This window comes from Silurus meridionalis, chromosome 12 (assembly GCF_014805685.1).
Source record: "Silurus meridionalis isolate SWU-2019-XX chromosome 12, ASM1480568v1, whole genome shotgun sequence".
NCBI classification, from domain to species: Eukaryota; Metazoa; Chordata; class Actinopteri; order Siluriformes; family Siluridae; genus Silurus; species Silurus meridionalis.
This window is the reverse complement of record NC_060895.1, coordinates 11,346,892-11,369,159: the sequence shown is the minus strand read 5'-3', so window position 1 is coordinate 11,369,159 and position 22,268 is coordinate 11,346,892. Positions and strand designations below refer to the sequence as shown.

General features: G+C 37.8%; 2 protein-coding genes across 3 annotated transcripts; one reads left to right on the top strand and one right to left on the bottom strand.

The window, feature by feature from the left end:
- Positions 1-114: 114 nt before the first annotated feature.
- tmem199 (transmembrane protein 199) lies at positions 115-4,506 on the top strand. 2 transcript variants are annotated; one of them, XM_046863007.1, is made up of 7 exons: positions 115-363; positions 468-665; positions 2,794-2,867; positions 2,951-3,040; positions 3,144-3,186; positions 3,717-3,829; positions 4,029-4,506. In XM_046863007.1, the coding sequence occupies exons 2-7, from the start codon at positions 494-496 to the stop codon at positions 4,047-4,049; spliced, it is 513 nt and encodes a 170-aa protein (XP_046718963.1). In that variant the 5' UTR covers positions 115-363; positions 468-493; the 3' UTR covers positions 4,050-4,506. The 2 variants fall into 2 exon arrangements, with proteins under 2 accessions (XP_046718963.1, XP_046718962.1); XM_046863006.1 differs by having other exon boundaries at positions 117-363; positions 3,954-4,506.
- smtnl (smoothelin, like) lies at positions 4,502-21,038 on the bottom strand. The gene is made up of 10 exons (XM_046863005.1): positions 20,895-21,038; positions 20,124-20,737; positions 10,852-10,933; positions 10,515-10,766; positions 10,367-10,429; positions 9,953-10,031; positions 9,658-9,801; positions 9,430-9,553; positions 7,335-7,486; positions 4,502-5,459 (listed from the first exon to the last, which is right to left on the bottom strand). Exons 2-10 carry the CDS (start codon positions 20,586-20,588, stop codon positions 5,333-5,335), a joined length of 1,488 nt encoding a protein of 495 aa, XP_046718961.1. The 5' UTR covers positions 20,589-20,737; positions 20,895-21,038; the 3' UTR covers positions 4,502-5,332.
- Positions 21,039-22,268: the final 1,230 nt, after the last annotated feature.

Sequence of the window (22,268 nt, the reverse complement as noted above, 5' to 3'; positions counted from 1 at the left end):
ATTTTACTTATAGTATAGGACATTAACCAGATATCAGAACGTTGTGTCTGATAGCAGACAACCTTCAGAGGACACGAAAAGCGCTGATTAGTCTACGTCATGTTCCAAGGAGGGGCCCAGTGTTAACGTCATCACTATGCGACAAGTCAGCTGATCGGGTTCCCTAAACTACAGAAGTCGGTTGTAAACAGAGATATATCTATCGGCAAATATGCCATTAATATAAAACACTATATATAATTTATAGCTATTTAGCAGTACAATGTAAATCTATTTGAATGCAAGTTTGTTTCGACTGAAGTATACGGAGATTCGCTAACTGTACATCTCCATCAGCTAACAGCTAACAGATTAACTGTGTTGGTAAGAATTCAGATCACCTGAAAACGATTTTTTGCTACTTTAAGTTTTTTTGGCCTCATTCAGTCTATGATGCATCCGTTTAATTGTGATTCGTCCAAACGCAGGTTCTTTACATACAACCCTGAACGCCATGGCGAATTCATTTACACTTGGTGAAAGATTTCATGAGAGGATAAAAGAGTTGCTGGAGAATAAATGCTGTAATTCACCGGATCTCGTTGAGGAATTAGAAGCACTTAAAGAGCAGACCTTCATCTCATTCAAGACTGTCAGGAAACTGCACAAACTTCTTCAACAAAATGGTAGGAGGAGCTTGGATCAGTAAGAAACATGCTCTTTAATGTAAACAGGCAAACTATAAGTATCAAGTCATCTTCTAATTTTCTTGTACATCCGTATATGTTTTGTTGTTTAATATTTTGCAACCACTGATGCCTTTGAAGTTCGCTTCAGTATTATTTGTATAGCACTTTAACAAATGACATCATCCCAAAGCAGCTTACAGAGATAAATAGATCATATGATTTTAATTTATAAGTGTTTAGTGCCTATAAGTTTATCTCTTATAAATGTATCCCTAATGAGCAAGCCAGTGGTGACTGTGGCAAAAAAAAAAACTCCCTGAGATGTTCTGAGGGAGAAACAAGACCCAAACCAGAATCCATCCTCATCTGGGTGGCACAGAATATCCATTAATTACAGTTTTAATTAGTACATTATAGTTAATAGTAAGAAGTAATTGCATATTTCTGTAGAGTTTGTTTTATTGTGCATAATTGCAGCATGCCCCAAGACTCTCTATACATTGGGGATATGAACACCTTTTAGAGACATGTAACTTTTGTAACTATTTAAAAAAAAAAAAAACTTTCTCAACATTATTGACTTTTCTTTTCACAAACACACACAATTGTTTCTTAAAACATTTTATTTCCCAGTTTACTAACAATGTAATATATGCTTTCAATGTTTCCTTTTAAAGTCTCAGAAGTCATAACCTTACAACAATTTCCTGATCCAGCCATGAGAATAAATTCTATTAATTCTTTTCATTCTAAATGGCTGAGTAAAGTATAAAGACATTTCACTAAATAGTGTTGATAGCATTCACCTGGACACACTTTATTTTTTACTGCTCAGTATAAAGCAGTACCACAAAAGCCTACAAAAGTCGCATTGTTATTCAGGCTACTTATTCAAAGACATCTAAACAGTGCGTTTGAATAAACTATAGTTATAATACTTAATATAGCTATAATGCTTTACCAGCGAAACTGATACAGATATAAATGTGCTGCAGGATATCCAGTTTACCTTCATGAGCTGCTTGAAGACAGCATGCTTCATCTTCGAAGGTGGAACCACCTCAAGAGTGAGTGAAAAATGTAGCATTGTTGAATTTTATTCTTTTTAAATATAAGCGAGCTCATTTCCACAACTGTGCCCTGTGAGCAGAATCCTCAGTTAGTAGCTCGTCTGGAGAAGATTAAAGCTAAACTGGCGAATGACGAATATAGGAGAATCACACGGAATGTAAATCCTCAGGTAAGTGCTGATTTTATCACGTGACCTTTCTGTGTTTTGTTATAAACATGAATTTATTATAGAATTTTATCAGTTTACAGTTATCATTTTTTTGCATTGACAGGAAATGAATAATCATGGAACCTTAGCAGATTTTGGAAAACAAGGTCAGCAAACTTCTATTTGGGTGATGTAACTGGGGATTTTTAGAAAGATGTAAGGACCACTGTCAGTTCACTTGTCATGAAATTTGGGAGACTGAACGAGTGAATCCTGAACTCATCACATTTGGTGCATGTACCCACAGCAGTTTACATTTTAAATTGTATGAATTCTGGTTTAATGTTATAAATCTTAATATTCTCCTCTTACAGATTTTATTCTATCTACCGTAGTCAGGTTTTGATTAGTCTTGAAAGTACATTTGATATTTAAAAGTATGCATCCATAAAACGAATGTTAAAAAAAAAAAACTTTCTCAACATTATTGACTTTTCTTTTCACAAACACACACAATTGTTTCTTAAAACATTTTATTTCCCAGTTTACTAACAATGTAATATATGCTTTCAATGTTTCCTTTTAAAGTCTCAGAAGTCATAACCTTACAACAATTTCCTGATCCAGCCATGAGAATAAATTCTATTAATTCTTTTCATTCTAAATGGCTGAGTAAAGTATAAAGACATTTCACTAAATAGTGTTGATAGCATTCACCTGGACACACTTTATTTTTTACTGCTCAGTATAAAGCAGTACCACAAAAGCCTACAAAAGTCGCATTGTTATTCAGGCTACTTATTCAAAGACATCTAAACAGTGCGTTTGAATAAACTATAGTTATAATACTTAATATAGCTATAATGCTTTACCAGCGAAACTGATACAGATATAAATGTGCTGCAGGATATCCAGTTTACCTTCATGAGCTGCTTGAAGACAGCATGCTTCATCTTCCGAAGGTGGAACCACCTCCAAGAGTGAGTGAAAAATGTAGCATTGTTGAATTTTATTCTTTTTAAATATAAGCGAGCTCATTTCCACAACTGTGCCCTGTGAGCAGAATCCTCAGTTAGTAGCTCGTCTGGAGAAGATTAAAGCTAAACTGGCGAATGACGAATATAGGAGAATCACACGGAATGTAAATCCTCAGGTAAGTGCTGATTTTATCACGTGACCTTTCTGTGTTTTGTTATAAACATGAATTTATTATAGAATTTTATCAGTTTACAGTTATCATTTTTTTGCATTGACAGGAAATGAATAATCATGGAACCTTAGCAGATTTTGGAAAACAAGGTCAGCAAACTTCTATTTGGGTGATGTAACTGGGGATTTTTAGAAAGATGTAAGGACCACTGTCAGTTCACTTGTCATGAAATTTGGGAGACTGAACGAGTGAATCCTGAACTCATCACATTTGGTGCATGTACCCACAGCAGTTTACATTTTAAATTGTATGAATTCTGGTTTAATGTTATAAATCTTAATATTCTCCTCTTACAGATTTTATTCTATCTACCGTAGTCAGGTTTTGATTAGTCTTGAAAGTACATTTGATATTTAAAAGTATGCATCCATAAAACGAATGTTAAAAAAAAAACTTAAAATGCACAAAGAAACATTTAAGCTCAATTAAGGAGGTTGTGCATCATGTAGAGTTTGTTTTAGTTTAAACATTTCTTTGTATTGTAAAATTCTGAAGCATATAAAACCGTTCACACTACGGACCATTTTCAGACTGTTTGAAAAGCCTGTTTAACCGAGAAAACACACAGTATGTCCTCATAAACACCCACTGCATCATCATTATTATTTGTGCCTTACAGTGCGATCTGTCAAAGCAGTCGTCGTTACAGTGTTTAATTTCTTGGTGACAGTGGTCGCAGCCTTCGCTTGTGCCTACATAGGTAGTCAGTATCTCTTCACGGAAACAGCAGCGGTAAGAGACGTACTTGGAATAACCACCTACTGTTTATGTTATTTGTTGCTGTAATTAAATAATTACTCTGTAATATTCTTACATGCAAATCTTCTGAACTGAGAAATTTTGTCCCCCCCCCCAGAGAGTGTTATCAGCAGTGATCGCAGCATCTGTAGTTGGTCTGGCAGAACTTTATGTCCTGGTTCGCACAATGGAGGGTGAATTAGGAGAGCCGTAACACCAACCATCATTGGAAAAAGCTCAACATTTCCAGGACCTATTCAATAACCGTATTCTACTGTATTTGTTCCTGATTTTTCATCTGGAAAGGAATGGAGAGTTTTAAAATAAAGGTTTTCTTTTAATTTGTTTCCTCAAGAAAGGTGAAAGCTCTGTAATGGAATAATGAATTCAGATAGTAAAATGTACAACTAGAGACCTTTGTGTTTCACCTATCGGTGTAGTGGATGTCTGTGTGTGGGAATTTATTTGTATATATCATGATGAGCTTTATTAAAATGACTCTTACAGGATTATGCAGTTCAGTTTATGTCCGCTAGATGGTACATAGGTCAAGGACTGGCATTTAATCAGATGTACAATGACATATCAGATTCATACCAAGGTGTTTTTTTGTTCATTTTTGTTGTTGTTTTTGTTCGTCATTAAATAATTCAGGGTTACCAACGCTCTCATATTTGTTTGTATATTTATTTCCGTGTCTCCAACATAAGAAATTCAACAGCTGACAGCATTTCAGTGTAGTTTGCGTGGTCATACAGTTATAATATAAAAACTCATTGTGTTCATCCTTTAATATGAGTCAAATTCCACAAAATTCAACATTTGCACCCTGTGCTTAAGTAGAAACAAACGTGCTGAAAAGATGAAAATTGTAATAGATACTGAGCCATATCCACTCCTTTTTTTTATCCCAAAATTTACAGCATTTCAAATTACCAGGTGGCGTTTGTTTCGGATGCAAACACACAATAACTGTTCATGGTGTAAATATTTTGGCAAGAGTTGTGAAGTTTTGTGACATACAAATGGATAAACTTATACTTGAAACCACACTTTTATAACAGGATAAATAAAAAGCAAATAAAAAAAAGTGGTCTAAATTTTAAGCTTTTCTGTACAGGTCTATCTCTGAGTTTGGCAAAACCTTTGTGTCTTTGCAGTCTAGCATTGTAACAGGTAAAGTTTAATTCCTTCAAATTCTTTGCCTTTTGTAAAAAAAAAAAAAAATACATTGAGGCATAAAACCTCCATCAAATTCCCCGGTACTGATCACTAATATTTATATTTAAAAAAATAATAATAAATAGGCTCTCTGGGCCTTTCCTGGTAAAAGCATAAGCAAATCACACAGGTGTTCCTCCTCATCTTTCACCTCTCCCTGTCATCATATGCTAAAGTAAAGTCACATCCAGTCCAACAGGGGGCAGTGTAGCACTTCTGGCAGTTTCTGAACAGGCAAAAAAAAAAAAAAAAAAAGTCTCGCACTTTTAATATGGCTCACTCAAACTTGCGCAGGTGGTTATAGAGAGACTGGACGTAGGTGAAAACACACATGGGGTCTGGTTTTCTTCCCATTATCATCATGTCCTCCACCTCAATGAGTCTGTCACAACCAGCCTTCTTCCTGTTTTGTAAAGAATGAATGAATAAATTCAAGGTTTAATTTGGAATTTAAGGTTTCAATTGGTTTAAGTTGGAAATATAGTCTGATTAAGCAATAAAAGTTGCAATTTCTGTTCTTTGTTCTTTGTATGAGTGGACTAAATAAAAAAGTGATGAATAACCATCATTATAAAATTGCCAATTTATTCAGCGTGCAACAACATTCAAATCTGAATTATAAGCTATAAACATCTAATCGAATCCCTGGAAATGATGTAGGAAAGGTCATCCTGGCCCCTAATAACAGATACAAATCTATCAGATTTGTGAAGTAATAAAGTACAAATACTTCGTTACTTAATGAGGTTTTTCTGGTGTCTGAAATTTACTTTACTATTTATTTTTCAGACAACTTTTTATATCTGTGTAGAGGGAGTCAGCGATGTAAACATGACTGAGAACAGAGACATTCCTGATAACCTGATCATCATCATCATCATCTTTGCTCTGCTTGTGTTCTATATGCTGGATGTTCAGCCTGAATACATTCATTAGAAAACACAATCAGAAATTAGTTTTCTATTAATATCATCATCATCGGGCTGTCAAAACGCGGCAACGCAAATAATTTTTAACGGCACTAATTTTATTAACAAGCGATTGATTCAGCGCGCATTTCTGTTTAACCATTTTTATAAAAAATATAAATATTAAAGATGCAAAATTAAAACCTTCAATGCAACACACATTTATTTACGACTTACTTTCTTTACTTTTTCTTTGTGATATTTATTCCTTATTTTGATCGTACAGATAAAAGCAATACATTATTCGAATCTGTAAAGGGTCTACTTTTATTTGTTTACACTCATAATAACAACATGCTGTGCTTTTGTAAAATAAAGAAAACAGACAGGGGGCGCTCTTTGTCGTCTCTCCGCACAGACACACAAATAAAACAACCTGAATCTCAATAAATACTTGCCTCACTGACATAATAAATATATACATAGGAAGACCGAAATGTCGGGTTTAAAACAAAGAAATTTCCATCAAAAACAAATATTCTCTGGTTATGTAATCCGTATGAAACTTAGAAAAGGTACAGTTTCTTCGGTATCACTTCATTAGCCGTCCGTGTGGAAACATAGCAAAGGTATGTAATTTAGAATTTTTATCTCACCAATTCATATCTCATTTTTATTATTATTATTGTTATTATTAATAACAATATTTATAATAATAATATTATTATTATTATGAGGATGATGATGATTAATGCTATTAGTTATTCTACTACTACTACCACTACTACTACTACTAATAATAATAAAATAATCCATTCTGTGCTTTTTCTACCTCTGAAAGGAACTTATGCACATGCACACCAACATTGAGAGAGTTACAGAGTTCATTTATATCTGGCTCCAGTTATGGAAAAATTGAGGCTGTGGGCAAAAAGAGGCCTGGGGTTAGTTGCCTTGGCTTTGTGGTTTAAAGAGCGGGATACGTTACAGTCATGCAGTTCTCAGATGCATCGGAAAGTCGGTAACAGTATCTCTATTGCCAAACTAAGGAATGACGTGATGCAGCTCAACTAGAAGATCAGCACTTTTTAAAAGATTCTACTAAGGTCAACATCCTCATAAGTCAATCTGCACTTCACATTTTAACACTACCTAAAGTAATGGATATCTCGTAACTGATATTTTTTATCTACGGTTATAGGGCTGCCTTGGTCCAGCAGGTTTGCTGTGGTTTATGTGCAGCTTTACCCACTGCTGAGTGTAAAGATAAAGGCGGTTCACTAATGCCTTGCAGATGACTAAGGACATTATGGCACCAAATGAATTTTTTCACATCAAAGCTAAAGAGTGAGGAGATTGCAAGCACTTACTCTGCAGTGCTGAAGGCCACTTCGAAGTTGTGTTTGCGTTCGGCAGGGGACAGGGCGTTGTAATCGAACTCGGTGGGGAAAAATGAGTGGACTAAAGCACAGAAAGCCATGCCATCACTCCAACTTGATGAAAAGTTCTGGATGTCGATGTTCTATATAAGGTGAAAGAAAGAATAGAGAATGTATTATATAATAGCATTTTCCAATCCTGCACTTTGGGGTTTCCCTGCTCTCATTTGTCCCTTTTAACTCGGCACCAAACTAACAAGAACGTCACAAGATTAATCTGGCACCATCTTTAACCAGAGCCATATGAAAAGAGCTCAGCTGTGAAGAAGTTCAACTTGCATCTGACATAAAGTCAAATGGTTTTTTTTTCCCCAGTTTACACAGTAACACTTTGCAGCAGGTCAACCATAAACATTTTGCAAGATTCATGTTTAACAATAAAAGGTTTGAAAAAAGTAATGCCACCCAGAAAAGTGTTCCCAAATTTAAAATGGCTGTTTTAATAATTTTAAGTGTAATCTAAAGATCCTAATGATATTAATGATGAGATTATAATGATAAACCAGCGAAATATATTGCCAGTCAACAATCCTGTAGCAGCATGCAGAATGCATAAAGTCATAAAAAATAAAGATAAAGAACATAAGATAATGGTTACAGCAAACACAATAGGCAAAAAGTGTAAGCTCTATGACTTTTATTGTTTATCCCAGATGTGTTTTGAGTATTTCAGAAACTGCTAGTCTTCTGGGAATTTCACAGTCTGTATAGATTTTGCATAGTGCAGTGTGAAATACAAACTGCGTCTATTGAGCAGCAAATCCTTTTACCGGTTTAATTTTTCAATCTTTGATTAAAAACCACAATTGTCAGTATGATTCCATAATCCCAAATGATATACACTCCAGCACACAAGCAAGTGTGTAATTTGAAATATTTCAAAAACATTTTACAATTTAATCACAAATGTTTTCCCTGATTTATTAGATTAGAAAAGTAATGCATTCTTTATGCTGACAGATTAATTAATTATTTACTTTTAATGCAACATATGGATTAATCTTTAATCAGATGGTATTAATCAAGTTCAAATAATGTGGATATTATACCATTTTTAATGTATAACAAAATAAATTATAATCTGTTATTTCACAGTTTTTTCTCTCTGTTTTTTTTTTAAGCATTTGGCTTGTAGTGTACTTGACATAGTATGGTGTATGAATACGTATGTTGCTGCACGAAATGTTCACCAGCAGGGTTTACACGCTGGAGTTCTTACACAGGAATTATAATCCAAAACACATTTGGAGAACTTTTAAGGTTTAGGTCAAGTGTTTGTTGATGTTATCTGTCAAACATTATTTTTGACCGCAGGATGAAGTCACCAAAAAATGAATAGCTGGTTTCATAACATTTACGAATGCTGTAATATTTTACATCAGCCCCCTCTATTTTTAAATCTGTCTTTCAAAAACTCCCCTTTAATTCTTTGCCTATACTCAACCTCATTTGATAAATACAACCCCAGTGTTCAATGTGAAAACATACATCATCCGTGTTGTCACAAATCCATGGTTCTAGTGCTCTGTGTTTATGCTGTATATTGTTCTGTTTTTGTGCTAAATGTGCCTTGACCATGACGGCACCATCTTTAACCAGGGCCATATGGAAAGACAAACTCAGCTGTGAAGGAGAACAGAACACGCAGTGCGTAGTTCAACTCACATACTCCCCATCTGACGCACAGAAAAAACTTTTTTCCCCCTCTCAGTTCACACTGTAATACTTTATAGCAACTGCTGTATAAATCTATGGGGTAGGATTCATTCTCAAGAACAAAAAAAATTCAGATGACACAGGCAACGTAGCCAGGAAGTAATGGTCCATTTACAGTATTTAGCAGATGTGCTTATTCAGAGCAAGTTACAGAATTTCTTTACAGTTTAAAAAAAACCACACAACTTTAATTTGCTAAAAAAAAAAAAGGTTAGTGTCTGAGTATCATTAATCTGCTTAAAAAAGTCTCATAATCGCTTATGCTTTTTGGATCTTCTATTGCAAGTAATATTCATATGAAATGTCTTACTTGATATCCAATAGTTTTAGAGCGACACCACTCTAATAGAATCTGTTTGATGCTGCTTGCACTGGACACACCAAAGCTCTGAGAGCGCTTCAATTTGGGTTTAGAGTCCACAGGTTTGGGTTGACTGCAACAGACAGGAAGCAAAGACAAAGGATTTGAAAGCTTTGATGAAAGAAATATGAGGATGAGACAAAGAGATTATGGAAACAAAGCTAAAAATCTTTTTACCTGCTATTCTCAGAATCCAGTCGTTCAAAAATGGACCTGCGTGCCTGGGCACCAATGCTGCGGGGGAGAGTTTGTGACCTCACGAGCTCACGTTTGCGCTCCAAACCCCTGCCAAAGGACAGCTCTCCTGCAATATCTGCATTCCTGATACACACAATATCCCTATTATATGCTTCAGCTATTCAGGGGGTCTTTACAGCATGTCTCTGGATTGAAGTATTGTGCTTGTGTTCTTTTGCCAAGATGAATATAGCATTCAACTGGAATGAAAAAAATCTTCTTTGATTTTACCAACCTTTCTGTGTTGTGCTGATTGAGCGCAGAGTAACTCGAATAAGCCACGGATTTAGATGGCACAGAAGAAGACGTTCTTTCTGCAAATTATAGAATATATACTTTAATGCTAGACATGAAGTAATGTTTTTTCTTCATCTGCAGATTTCTACACTTTATGTAGTCTCCTGAATTTAAAAAAGCAACACTACAATAATACAGCAATTATACCATAATAAACAGCAAAAACCTCATCAGTTAGTAACTGAGTATATCAATAATTTGCCTAAAGCCACTTATTGGATGCCTGATAAGCAAATTTGATTTCCATCTAATGCCTAAACATAGCGACAAATACAAAGGAGCGATTGTTCGTCAAAATTACACATTCTGCAGTTATAAACAATATATATATATATATATATATATACTTTACCATTGATACTTGAATAGCCCATTGTCCTCACTGGACTCGGAGTCCATGTTTTCACAGAAGACACTATACAATCAAATCAGACTCAGGAGTTAAAAAAAGAAGAGAAAAGGTACAGAAACCATCAGTTTGTGATGAATGCCATGTGTACCTGGATGAATTGGAGATTCAAGTTGTGGCTCGCTATTAGGAACTGGTTGACTGTTGGGCTGTGGATCTGTTACAGTTGGCAATGTCTGCATTGGGCTGCTTGGTGATTCAGGGCCTTTCAGGCCAGAGGACTCGGCAATCTTGGTAGTGGCAGTAATTGGCAAGTGTGGCATTGCCATAAATGCAGAAGAAGAGTTTTGTCGTGACACACCAATGGGTGGAGAACTCTGCCTTGCAGGCACAGTGGTGTTTTCTGATAAAAACATAAGAAGCTAAATTATAAATATGGATAATTAATAATAAGTATTCTGTCTCATAGAGAAGCAGTGGAACATTACCTGCTATGGATGTGTGTCCATTCTCCAATTTAGAGGGGGCTGGAGCTGGATCCACCTCAATGGGCTCTTCTCTCTCAATACTCTTTAACACATAAGCACATTAGTCATTCATTCATTCATTCATTCATTCATTCATTTATTCAATCAGTCAGTCAGTCTATCAGTCAGTGAGTGATCATTTGGATCCCGAGCCTATACTGGGAAAACTGTGCATGAGCTGGAATACACACTGGATGTATCTTCTGTCCATCTCAGGGCACCAATTTAGCATATCAAATTACTGGCATGCTTTTGAGAGCTGGGAAGTAACCAGAGAGCCTAAAGCTCCAAGTTTCCAAATGACTTGGACGAGGAGACAAATATACTTGAACAATATAACAAAAAGAATATGGTTTATGAACCATTAATAAACCAGCGTCCAGTTTCCTTGTGCCTGTTTTGTTTGCCAGGAGGTTATTTTTGTGCTAGGACATTTGGATAGGTAAATACTGAGTCCCTTGTGTTATCTTCTGATGCTGTGGTATTAACAAAACTAAACAGCTGACCATGTCTGTGATGAGTGGCTGTTTGGCATCACTGTGCTGAGAATACCAGGCTGCTATTGATACACATTGTTTCTGAAGAAAGCAATCAGGGCTCATGGAGACCAACAAAATATGTTATCATGATAACATAAGCCTAAATAGGTTTTGTATAATTATACACTTATTATGGTAATGTAATATAGAGAAAAACCTGTTAAGGTGAATTACACTTATCTTTTCACAGCTGCATGTAAACCAAGTTCAACGAGAAAGAAAAACCCAAACAGCTAAGCATGAAATTTGATGTAATTATCCAATAAGGCCTAATCAGTAAGATCAAACAGTCTAACATTCCTCAGAGGCTCCATATTCTTGGTGAGAACAAGATCTCATCTCCTAGAGCACTCAAATGGATAGTTAAGAGATTTAATCTAATCAGTCTATCTTGACAGCCAGATTTATGCATTTCCTATCAGAACTACTAGAGCAGTTTGTCTGCCGCCATTACTTTCAGTCTCCTAAAACCCAAAATCACTAGATTCAACGGCTAATCAGGGCAAAACAGGGCTCTGAAATCACACTCACATTATGCAGAACCATCTGTTAGTAATCTTGTGCTTAAAAAAAAGTCACTTTCCCAGTCTGACTGGTACCAGACACAGCCTTCATCCAGACACTTCCTACTCCATCCAGATCCTACTCTAAAAGACCTAACTGACAAGGAAATCCACTTTCAGTTTATCTTCGAAACTTGTTGCTTCTTCATGTGTGTCCACACAGGCATCGACACGCAAAAAAACACAATGTGCTTTCATGCAATTCGAATTTAAAAATCAGTGCAATATAGATACATGCACACACTTGAATCGCAGTAAATGAAACGTAAATTCCAAAACGTGATATACAGAGGGTAATTCAGTCTGTGGAGGAGAACAGAAGTGACATAAGTGTAGAGGAATTTTGAAGGGTGAGTGTTTTGGAGGGTGAGGGGCTTGAACAGCTGTGAGGTAGAGGAAAGATAGAATTCACCACTGAACCATGAAAATCATTCAGCTCTAGTTCTCTGGCGGTACACCCTGGCCAGGTTCATGTCAATGATCTGTGTGTTATGTGGCATTATCCTTAGAGGGAGCACTGCTGACAGCTCTGACTCTCAAGCTGGCAAAGATAGAAAGCTTGCAGTAGTTAGCCCACCATGCATTCCCTGCACTTGACTCATAAAAAGTACAAGATGAGTTTAAGCATCTTAAGCCTTTCTGACATGTTTACCTTCTGCATTGAAACATAGAATAACTTAATTATTTTAACTAATAATTTCAACTGGGGAAAATTCCCGACAAAATGAATATAATGTGTACTCGTGGCATAAATGGAAAATCATGCATCTTGTTAAAATACCAAAGCCGAAAGTACAAGCTTGTATAATGAAGTCCAAATGTGTAAATTTATGCTGATTACATTCCACGTTTTGAATTTGAAAACACTTGAATTTGAATTCGAGCCATAAGTGTGTGGTGTGAGCACTCACGAGAACGGTTTCCTTATTACTCTTTTGTTTTTTATTAAGCAATGTTGTGCAAAATGCTCTATTTTACACTATTCATGGAAAGAAGAAGGCAGCATTGGTTTTAGCAACCTAGCCAAAAAAGTAAGAACGAGAGCCTGTGAGTGAAACAATAGAATCCACTCAGCAAAAGGCTTTCATGTGAGTTTAAATGTCAGACTTGTCCCATGTGAGCATGCTGTACTAAAATGAGAATTCCCCCATGCTGGCTGTCTGCCCAAAAAAATGTTGGGGTGCGAACAGAAGGATTATGCGTGCATGATCTCCGGCTCATGCTGGACGTGTTCTCACAGCAGCCCTAGTGGTAAAGATAACAAGAGTCCCACAAAAAAGGGAGAATACACACTGTGGCCGAGCAGGCATATAACTGCCTAGCTATTGTACCAATTCTCCAAAACATGCACAAAGAAAACTCAATACTTTCATAAAAATATGGGGGAAAGTTGGGATATTAGACGTATATGGGATAAATATTTAACTCTCAACATGGGAGCAGTGTGGGTGAATGGAATGCTCACTACAATGAGAACATGTTGTGAGAAAACATTGGAGACACAGATGATTTCACAGACTGACACCAACACAGTGACGCCCACTAACCATTCTTTGACACATAAATGTCATAGTGAAAGTGCATGTTCCATCATATAGTGTGCTGGATGGTATCTATTAAACCTCAAAATAAATGTACTGGGAAATAATAAATTCTTTAAGGGGAGATAAATCCTAAATAGCATGTATGGAACAAGAATAAAATTGCTTGTTGAAAGTGTGGAAAATTTACAGTAAACCTTGTAAAACAGCACGCAGAAGCATGCAATGAGAGAATCGTCTTATTACAAGTGCCTACAAAGATCTTTGCTCTGTAATTTCCTCCTGGAACTTGTATCTTAGTAGGGAAAGAAAAAACACCTGTTTTCCAAAGGGCACAAAGCCTACAATTTCTACTTCCAGTGTAAGTTACAGCCTGGATAAGGATGGATTCCATTGAAGATATCCAGTGGCTTTAGTGTTTAGTGCAGTACAAGTTACAGGAACACGCAAAACCCATTTTATATTTACTGTAGTTGGAATTCAGTGCTAACTAGGATAGGATAGAATAGGATAGGATAGGATAGGATAGGATAGGATAGGATAGGATAGGATAGGATAGGATAGGATTTGAAGTGCATGGAAGAAATGAAACTATGACAACATCTATAATTTCTGTGAAGTCACTGGATGATGTAAAATATATTGAGGTTAGGTGTAAACAGAAGTCAGAAGTCAGAAACTTTACAGTTTAAAATTGGTGGCTAATTTAAAACATTAGCACAATTGAAACAATTGAAGGTATCAAAATCTTTTTTGTCCCACCTGTAGGGAAGTAAGACAAGGTCAAGCCAAGGTCAGACATAGCACACGGGACAAGGAACGGGGGAGGGAGAGAGTTAGGAAGTTTTTAGGCCCTCTTTCCATGACGACATTGCTGTTGGCACCCTGAATCTAAGAGCCTTAGGCTGGTTTAGGGTTTCAGATCACCAGCTGCAGTCCTTCAGCGGACTCAAAAGAAAACAAGAGACATACTGGAAAAAGACACCGGGTAGAGAAAGAGTTGAAGCACAAGTGTCACAGAACGTCTTGTGTTAATAAAAGTTATAAAAGCACAGAGCTCTATATCAGGTTAATTCCAAACATAGCCAGACTGCTGGTATGAGCTACATGTGTGTAGGTGCATGCGTACATAATCACACACACACACACACACACACACACACACACACACACACACACACACACACACACCTTTATGGCAGGAACAATACGTCTCGAGGCCAGTGAGGTCACCCTATAACTAAGAATTATTTACCTGTAACCACGGAGATGAGAATACATGGTATTGCCTGGAAATAATCAGGAGAGCCCTGGGGGGGCTTGTTTGGGGGGTCATGGGAGTGGTCGAATTCTTCAGCCCCCTTACCCACCTCCCACACACACACACACACACACACACACACACGTACATACACACTGCTCTCTCAGGACTCTATATTATTGACTACCCTACAGTTTTTTTTCTATTCCTTGTACTCTGACAAGACCCAGTGCAGAACATACAAGACAAGAGGAGATTATATACTTAATTCCATTGTGAGAGTACACTGGCATTTGTCCAGGAACCTTTGTAGCCAAGCTTAAAATTTCACACATGCACACACACACACACACCCACAGAGAGAGAGAGAGAGAGAGAGAGAGAGAGAGAGAGAGAGAGAGAGACAGAGTACATTGAGAATATTAAAACATAGTCTGTTTAAAAGTATGTTTTCAAGACACTATGTTTATAAGCTTTTGCTATTATAGGTATACGATCAAGATTACATCTTTGCCAGTGTCAAGGCCTGTTGGTTTATGTGAAAATGCAGAAAGTAAATTAGGGCAAATATAGATTTAAATGTTCCAAATATAGATCTAAATGAGATTTATAAACATTTCACAAAGAGATCTATTCAGCTGAACTACCCAGGATTAAGAAACGCTTTGGCTGCATTAAACGGGTAGCCATAAAATCAGATTCTGCTGGTACACTAAGGTAAATGAAGGTAATAATATACACTGTCCAGCCAAACTCCATCACACTCACATGTGCTAACCATGTGAGGTGAAACCTCAGAGCCAAAAGTGCCGTGGAACCAGTTAAAAAGCATTCATCTTACACTACCGAGGCCCATAATGACGTAATGCATCAGCTTGATTATGGTTCACTGCTGATTGTAGCATAAAGAAGCAAAGGTGATAAGACTGGGCTTATGAACATGGATTGGACCTAATGAAGCCTATTGAGCCAGTAATTTGTGGTACAATCACCTCCTGAATGACGCACTTTAGTCTGAGTTCATACTGGCTATTTTGTGTTAGATATGTCATCAGTTCCGTCTTGATTTAAACAAATTTCATCAGTGGTTAAGAATTTCAGAGTCAGATACAGGACAGAGTTTGGGTAAAAAAAATTAACTCTTGTGTTCTTAACAGTGCTAAAATATTTTGGTATCAGGTGTGTCTGTATTCTCTCACTGAGACACACAGCGTCCTCTGGTGCAGTTTCCACAGATAATGGCTATGCACAACTTATCTCACTCCACACCTCTCCCACACACTCACATGCCCCTGCACAATGCATGTATGCACACATGCACACACACTCACACACAAGACACTTTCACAAATAAACTTCCCGTCAGAAAGCACAATGTGATAAATGCTCAGTGGCAGTGATATGCAGTGGTACGGAGTAATCTCAGATAACCCACTGACCCAAAAGCAATTTGTCGGCCATTACCAGGAAAATGCAGAGCTGAGCACTTCAAGGTACAGCACTACAGTTTCTATTCTAAATCTGAACCATCTGTACCATTAGTCATTTATGTTTTTATACTGTATTATTTTATTTCTGTATTACAGAGTATGTTTAACACTACTGTGTGTTGCCCTAAATGTAATAGAATAAAGAATAAAGCTGTATATTCTTCAACTCCCCTTTTCTGTGTCCCTTTTCATTACATAATGCTACTCAGAAAAGTTTTCCATTGTATTCAAAAGAAAGTTAACGAGCACCATGCTTACATACAATTGAAATACTACTAATGAAAATGGCTGTGCTATAATGACCGGTATAAAAAGTTCCAACTATCTAAATTCTTTCTTAATATATAGGTTGACTGACTGAAGAGATACACAGCACCGTCTTCTGACCATAAATTATGGTGGGGCAGGATGACATAATAATGACACATTAATAATAGCACCTCAAACAAACTAAAGTTGACAGGTTATGACACTTGGCATTTGCTATAGGCTGCAATCTAGTGCATTTTTAGAGTAACTCCATAATGGGCGGTTTAGAGTCTACAAAGTACAGCTGCAATGTACTGTACATCACAATATAAATCTTAAAAGCTCAGTTTGAGTGGTTTTACAAATACTTTGTCCTTGTTCACTGTTTGTTATATAGCGTATATAGTGTTTTAATCAGATTTTAACAATACCTCCAACCCAATATATTACAAAAATGTACACAAAAAATTAAACCATAATTTATATTACTCAGCTTTTGCATGAGAAATAAGGTATTTCATGGTGTATACGCATTTCTGCTGTTCAGACATTATCTTTAAACTATATTTTATTTTATATAAACATACTTACAACTACACTTCCACATTTATTTTGCTTGTAGAAATGTTTTAGATTAATTATGATTGTTTGCTGTCAAACAAGATCTTGACAGCCATGGTAATTTTGTAACCCACCCAATTCATGAACCTTTTCATGAACTGTTCTGTCAGTTGTCTTCCCTTGAATGAAAATGTCCACAGCTTGAGCCTGGGGCAGCATTATGCCTGCCCTAATCTGTCTCTGTTAGCAGTGAAATAACTCTCTGGAGCTAAATAGAGCAGTGAGCCTGCTGTCCCATTATTGCACAGCTTTTAGAAATGCAAGCAAATAAATGGAACATCATGTTAAATATAGTACATGTTGAAAAAGAAGTCCTTAGTATTTCCACAGTTTAAAATGTTTGGAGATGTTCCCTGGTGGTCTAGTGGTTAGGATGCGGCGCTCTCACCGCTACGGCCCGGGTTTGATTCTCGGGCAGGGAGCCAATCCCAGCCATTAGGGTTGCACAAGCCAGTGCATTCTTAGTGCCGGTCCCAAGCCCGGATAAATGGGGAGGGTTGCGTTAGGAAGGGCATCCAGCGTAAAAACTTGCCAAATCGATCATGCGGATCATGTATACGAATGATCCACTGTGGCGACCCCTAATGGAAGGTTTTAAATGTTTGGAGACGTAAATGAAGACTACATGATCATTAACATTTGTGAAATGGCTGATATACCTGGTCATCTGCAACTAAAGACAGGCAGCCACTGCAGCGTGAAACTTATTTCAGGTACCAACTAAAGTTGCGAGTGGAAAACAGTCTATAAAACATATAAGCACATGTGTTTTAGACTTAGTCCTAGAAATCAATTGGATTTGTTGCTTAACTGCATTAATCCTAGTTTGCGTCAAATTGTAAAAATCTCAGATTCAGATATACTGTATTTTATTGTGCTCATATTTTGTGGCTTGTCGCAGTTGATGAAATTGCAGCTCTGTTGGTGTCACCTTACATATCTCTGCCAACAGGATAAGTGAAAGAGAAGAAAAAAAACAGAGAAGCTTAATGACACTTATAACTGAAAAAGCCCAGTGGAAAAACAGGTGCATGGAGGGAAGTTCTGTCCTGGTGTTCACCTAATACTCACTCTCTCAATGTACTTCAAATGAGGCAGAATGTTGACACAATGGCCCATTGAAACTGTAGAAATGTAACAGTAATTGGCAACAGCAGCACAGGCACAACAAAGAAGAATGGGGGGGCCATAGAGGGGGTGAAGAAGATATTACTTGTAGAACATTGAGAGCATTCCTCTAGGATATAGTCCTGCTGGAGCCTGGCATTTACAGAGAGGATCCTAGCAGACCTTTGGCCTTACAAGAGAGACAGGGTTAAATCAACTTGAGCTGTATAGAGGTCAAAAAAAGCTATGTAGCAAAAAAGTAAATATGTGTGTTTGAGGAAGTCAACTTAAGCAGTGAAAAGGGGAAAGACTGGATAAATACATAGAATACAGCCCAAGATTGAGCACATGATTAAAAAGAAACAAAAGCAAACATCGAGGATGTGAGACAGAGATAGCCAGAGCTACAGATATGGGAAGAGAAGTGAATGTGAGAGATAAAGTGTGATATTTGGTAGGTATGATGTCTGCAGATGTTCATCAGAACTGCGTCGACATCTGCAATGGGACAGGCTAGCACACATCCAAACATGGAGTTTGCCTCATCTCTGTCCTTTTCACACGCTCTCTCCAACACAGCATCATAGCCTGGAGCGAAGGGAGTGCTCCTCACACCTGCTTAAAACACTCTTTATGCTGGCCAAGGCCAGAATGATATCTCTCTCATTATGGAGCTTGCAGGTGTGTGAGTGGCATACAGAAATATTTATGCTCACTTTAACTAGCTTAAAGAACAACGATTAGCTGTTTTTTAACAGGGGTTTAAGTGTTATTTATCAGTTCGGTCTTGATTTAAACAACTTTCATCAGTGGTTAAGAATCAGGACAGAGTTTGGGTAAAAGAACTCAACTCTGTGTTCTTAACAGTGCTACAATATTTTGGTATCAGGTGTGTCTGTATTCTCTCACCGAGACACACAGCGTGCAGTTTCCACAGATTTCAATACACTGATTTGCATGCATAGCAAATTATCTCTATAAGAAAATGAAATGAGGGTAAGTGGCTGAGATTTAGAGATAGGTGAAGGCTGAAGAGATAACACATGAATCTCAGTCTAATTGTGTCTGGGTTTGAGTGGCTGAGTAAAGCATCACTTTGAGTTATAGACTACAGCTGCATGCTGAGCTCAGGAGTGAATGGGGTCACTTTTTAAGTGTTTTGTTGGGCTACGACTGCCAGATTGAGAGTAATTTCATGTGCAGGCAACATGGTGACCTCTAAAACCACAGCCTTAAGTCATCTTCCCAGAGGGGAGGCCATTCAAAGAACCTCAAAGAAAACAGCAACATAATTAAGCCTTAATCCAATTATGGGAAAACGACATCAGTTCTGGTTTAAATAAATCCAGCTAACTTTAATTTAAAATAGTTTTTGCTGGTTTCAGTCAAATTGTAACTGCTAATAGCAGAAGATTAAATTATAATGATATAGTAAAAACGAACTGGGTTTTCTTAGGGCCAGTTTAAAGTAAATCTGTAAGACACAAGCACATATGGAGACAACACTAAGCAACTCCATACGGCCAGTGGTAATCTTGCTGGGCTTTGCCTTTGGGACCCTACTTAACCTTCAGAACCTTTGTATTAATCTTTTGCAAATTAAATCTTTAAAACCATTGTAGCTGTTGGGATTTTTTTTAGACATGCAAATTGAAATCTAGCCCAGTCATGCACATACTTTTAAAATGGCTTTTTAGTATCTGCATGTCTAAATATTTCCAAGCTTCTCTTGTTCTCATAAAATCTGACATCATATGCACTTCTTGGATTAGGAAACACATGCTGGTTTCAACTTTTCTAACCCATAAACCCCCACCCTCTTTTGACTCATGTTCTTTCCCCGCTGAGGTGCGCATACTTACGTTTGTCTTGCTGCTGACAGAGAAGGTAGCTCGGCTGGAAAAGCGTGTGGCAGTGGGGCTGGACGCCGAGCCACTAGGGGTGGTCGCACTGCTGGGTGAAAGGGGTGACTGGGTTAATGGTGTGCTACTTTGGGGGAGGGCTGGCATCGGCCCTGAACCCAGCAGAGCACTCCTGTCGCACACTGTGCCTGTCAGCATCTCCACCTGCCGTGTAAGGGCCTCTAGCTGGCTACGGAGCTGTCGGTTCTCTTGCTGCAACTGAGCTACAGCTCTGCCAAGCGGGCCACTCATGTGTAATGCTTCATCCAGGCGCCGCTCTACACCCAGCTTAAAAGCACTGACATCCACGTGGATCTCACGTACAGCATCCTGCAGTGTGGTCTCGTAACGTGCAAGAGCAGCACATACCATCTCACCTTCTGGAGGGCATTCGCCTGCCAGTGCCAACTCTGGGCCAGTGTCCATCTTGCCCAGGCCAATGCTCTGCTGCTTTCTTCACACACTCTATTAGAGGATTGTGGTTTACTTTGCTACAATGTATTCAAATATTCTTCTTTGTTAGTAGACCACTTAAAAATCCCAGGTAGGTCCTCAAAGATCCACCAAGCAGTGTCCTGTTGAGTCAGCACCAATTTGTATTAATTTTTCATTCAATCAACAAAAACAATTGGTAAATATTATATGAAATATATAGACACAGCATAGTGAAAGTGTATGTGCTGTAAATAATAATTTTTGGTAACACTGATTATTGTGTATATGTCTACAAACCTGTGTTGCAATTGTGTCTTCTTTAAGTATAGCAAGTGTGTTCTGCTTTCCCAGTTGGGTGCTAGTGAGTGCTCTGCCTGCTGTGCTGTTTTAAAGTACAACTCTCACAGTCAGGTTAATCTCCCCCTCCTCAGCCTGGGGGAGGGAACAGAGAGAAAGAAGGAGGGAGGGAGGGAAAAGGGGAGGAGAGATGAAGTTGCACTCTATCCCAGCTCTCTACTAGCTGTTGGAAATAGTTCCCTGTTGTTGTTGTCTGTTCCCTCCTTTCTCTCCTGTCCCTCTTCTCTGTCCAGTGTATTTGCCACTCTGTACTTTTACAATGCTGCTTCTCTGTTACTTTCTCTGCTGCAATCTTTCCCTCTCTTTCTTTCTCTCTGTCTGTCTCTCTTCTCTTCTGTACATCAGAAGAGAACAGACAAGCCTTTTGTTGTAGTTCTAAATCTCACTTTTACAAACACAGAATGGTGAAGGTCATAGGGCACTCCTCCACTATGCCAATGAGTTGATTAGTTAGAATTTTTGGTATCAACATTTCTTGTCAAATTGTTGAATTTCTTGTTTACCAAAAAGTTTAAAGACAACTGGGTTACCTGGGTTAGGCCAGTGAAAAAAACACAGACACATTTACCCTCACAGACATCATGTAGGACTTTTTAGTGTGCACATTTACCTGAATGATTAAGTATTTCTATGTCATAGTGTAAAACAAAGAAAGTGACAGACCTAGGGGATTTCTATATTTTTGTGTGCATCTATGTGTGTGAGATACCAGATCCCAGGGAGAACAAGCTCTCCTTATCAAAAGAATGGCACAGAGGAGGGGTGTGAGGGTATAAGGAGGCACAGTGCCAGTGGCCACGCAGACCCCATAATGAAGCCAGGCACACAACCTGAAACAACTTTAAATTCCAACCCTCTGTTTACTGTAAACAATGATGGGCTGAGGACATAGGAGGTAATTTATAACTGCACAACGTCAACTTGGACAGTCAGAACCTTCAGAAATTACATTACAGGTTTTTGCAAACACTACCTATATGATATTCACAGGAAGCATCCATGCTGAGCAGGAGTAGACAGCTTGTCACTTTTAGAGGACTGAAAACCTAATATCAACAATGAGTGAAATACACAACTTTGACTCTTTAAAGCTTTCAGTCTCTGACTAGCTCTTATTTGATGTCCATCTTCCAATTCTTCATGCTCAAGCTCAGACTGTAAATGTCTTGCAAGATTAGTAGGAGAAGCCAGGCAGGGAGGTCCGAACTTGTGCAATGGAGGTTTGTTATTGTATCTTAAGCTCAGGGCTGTCTTGCCCACCCGTATCAGATGTGGTATGAAAGCGAGGAGGAACTGATCCTAGCTGCCCAACTG

Bases quoted from the DNA above. Each gene is read 5' to 3' on its own strand.
- smtnl (XM_046863005.1), bottom strand. From the start codon at position 20,588: ATGGACACTGGCCCAGAGTTGGCACTGGCAGGCGAATGCCCTCCAGAA. The intron at 10,767-10,851 runs GTAATGTTCCAC...TGTTTTTATCAG, and splicing joins TGGACACACATCCATAGCAG to AAAACACCACTGTGCCTGCA. The intron at 5,460-7,334 runs GTAAGTGCTTGC...TTTACAAAACAG, and splicing joins GTGGCCTTCAGCACTGCAGA to GAAGAAGGCTGGTTGTGACA.
- tmem199 (XM_046863006.1), top strand. From the start codon at position 494: ATGGCGAATTCATTTACACTTGGTGAAAGATTTCATGAGAGGATAAAA. The intron at 2,868-2,950 runs GTGAGTGAAAAA...CCCTGTGAGCAG, and splicing joins AGGTGGAACCACCTCCAAGA to AATCCTCAGTTAGTAGCTCG. The intron at 3,187-3,716 runs GTCAGCAAACTT...TGTGCCTTACAG, and splicing joins AGCAGATTTTGGAAAACAAG to TGCGATCTGTCAAAGCAGTC.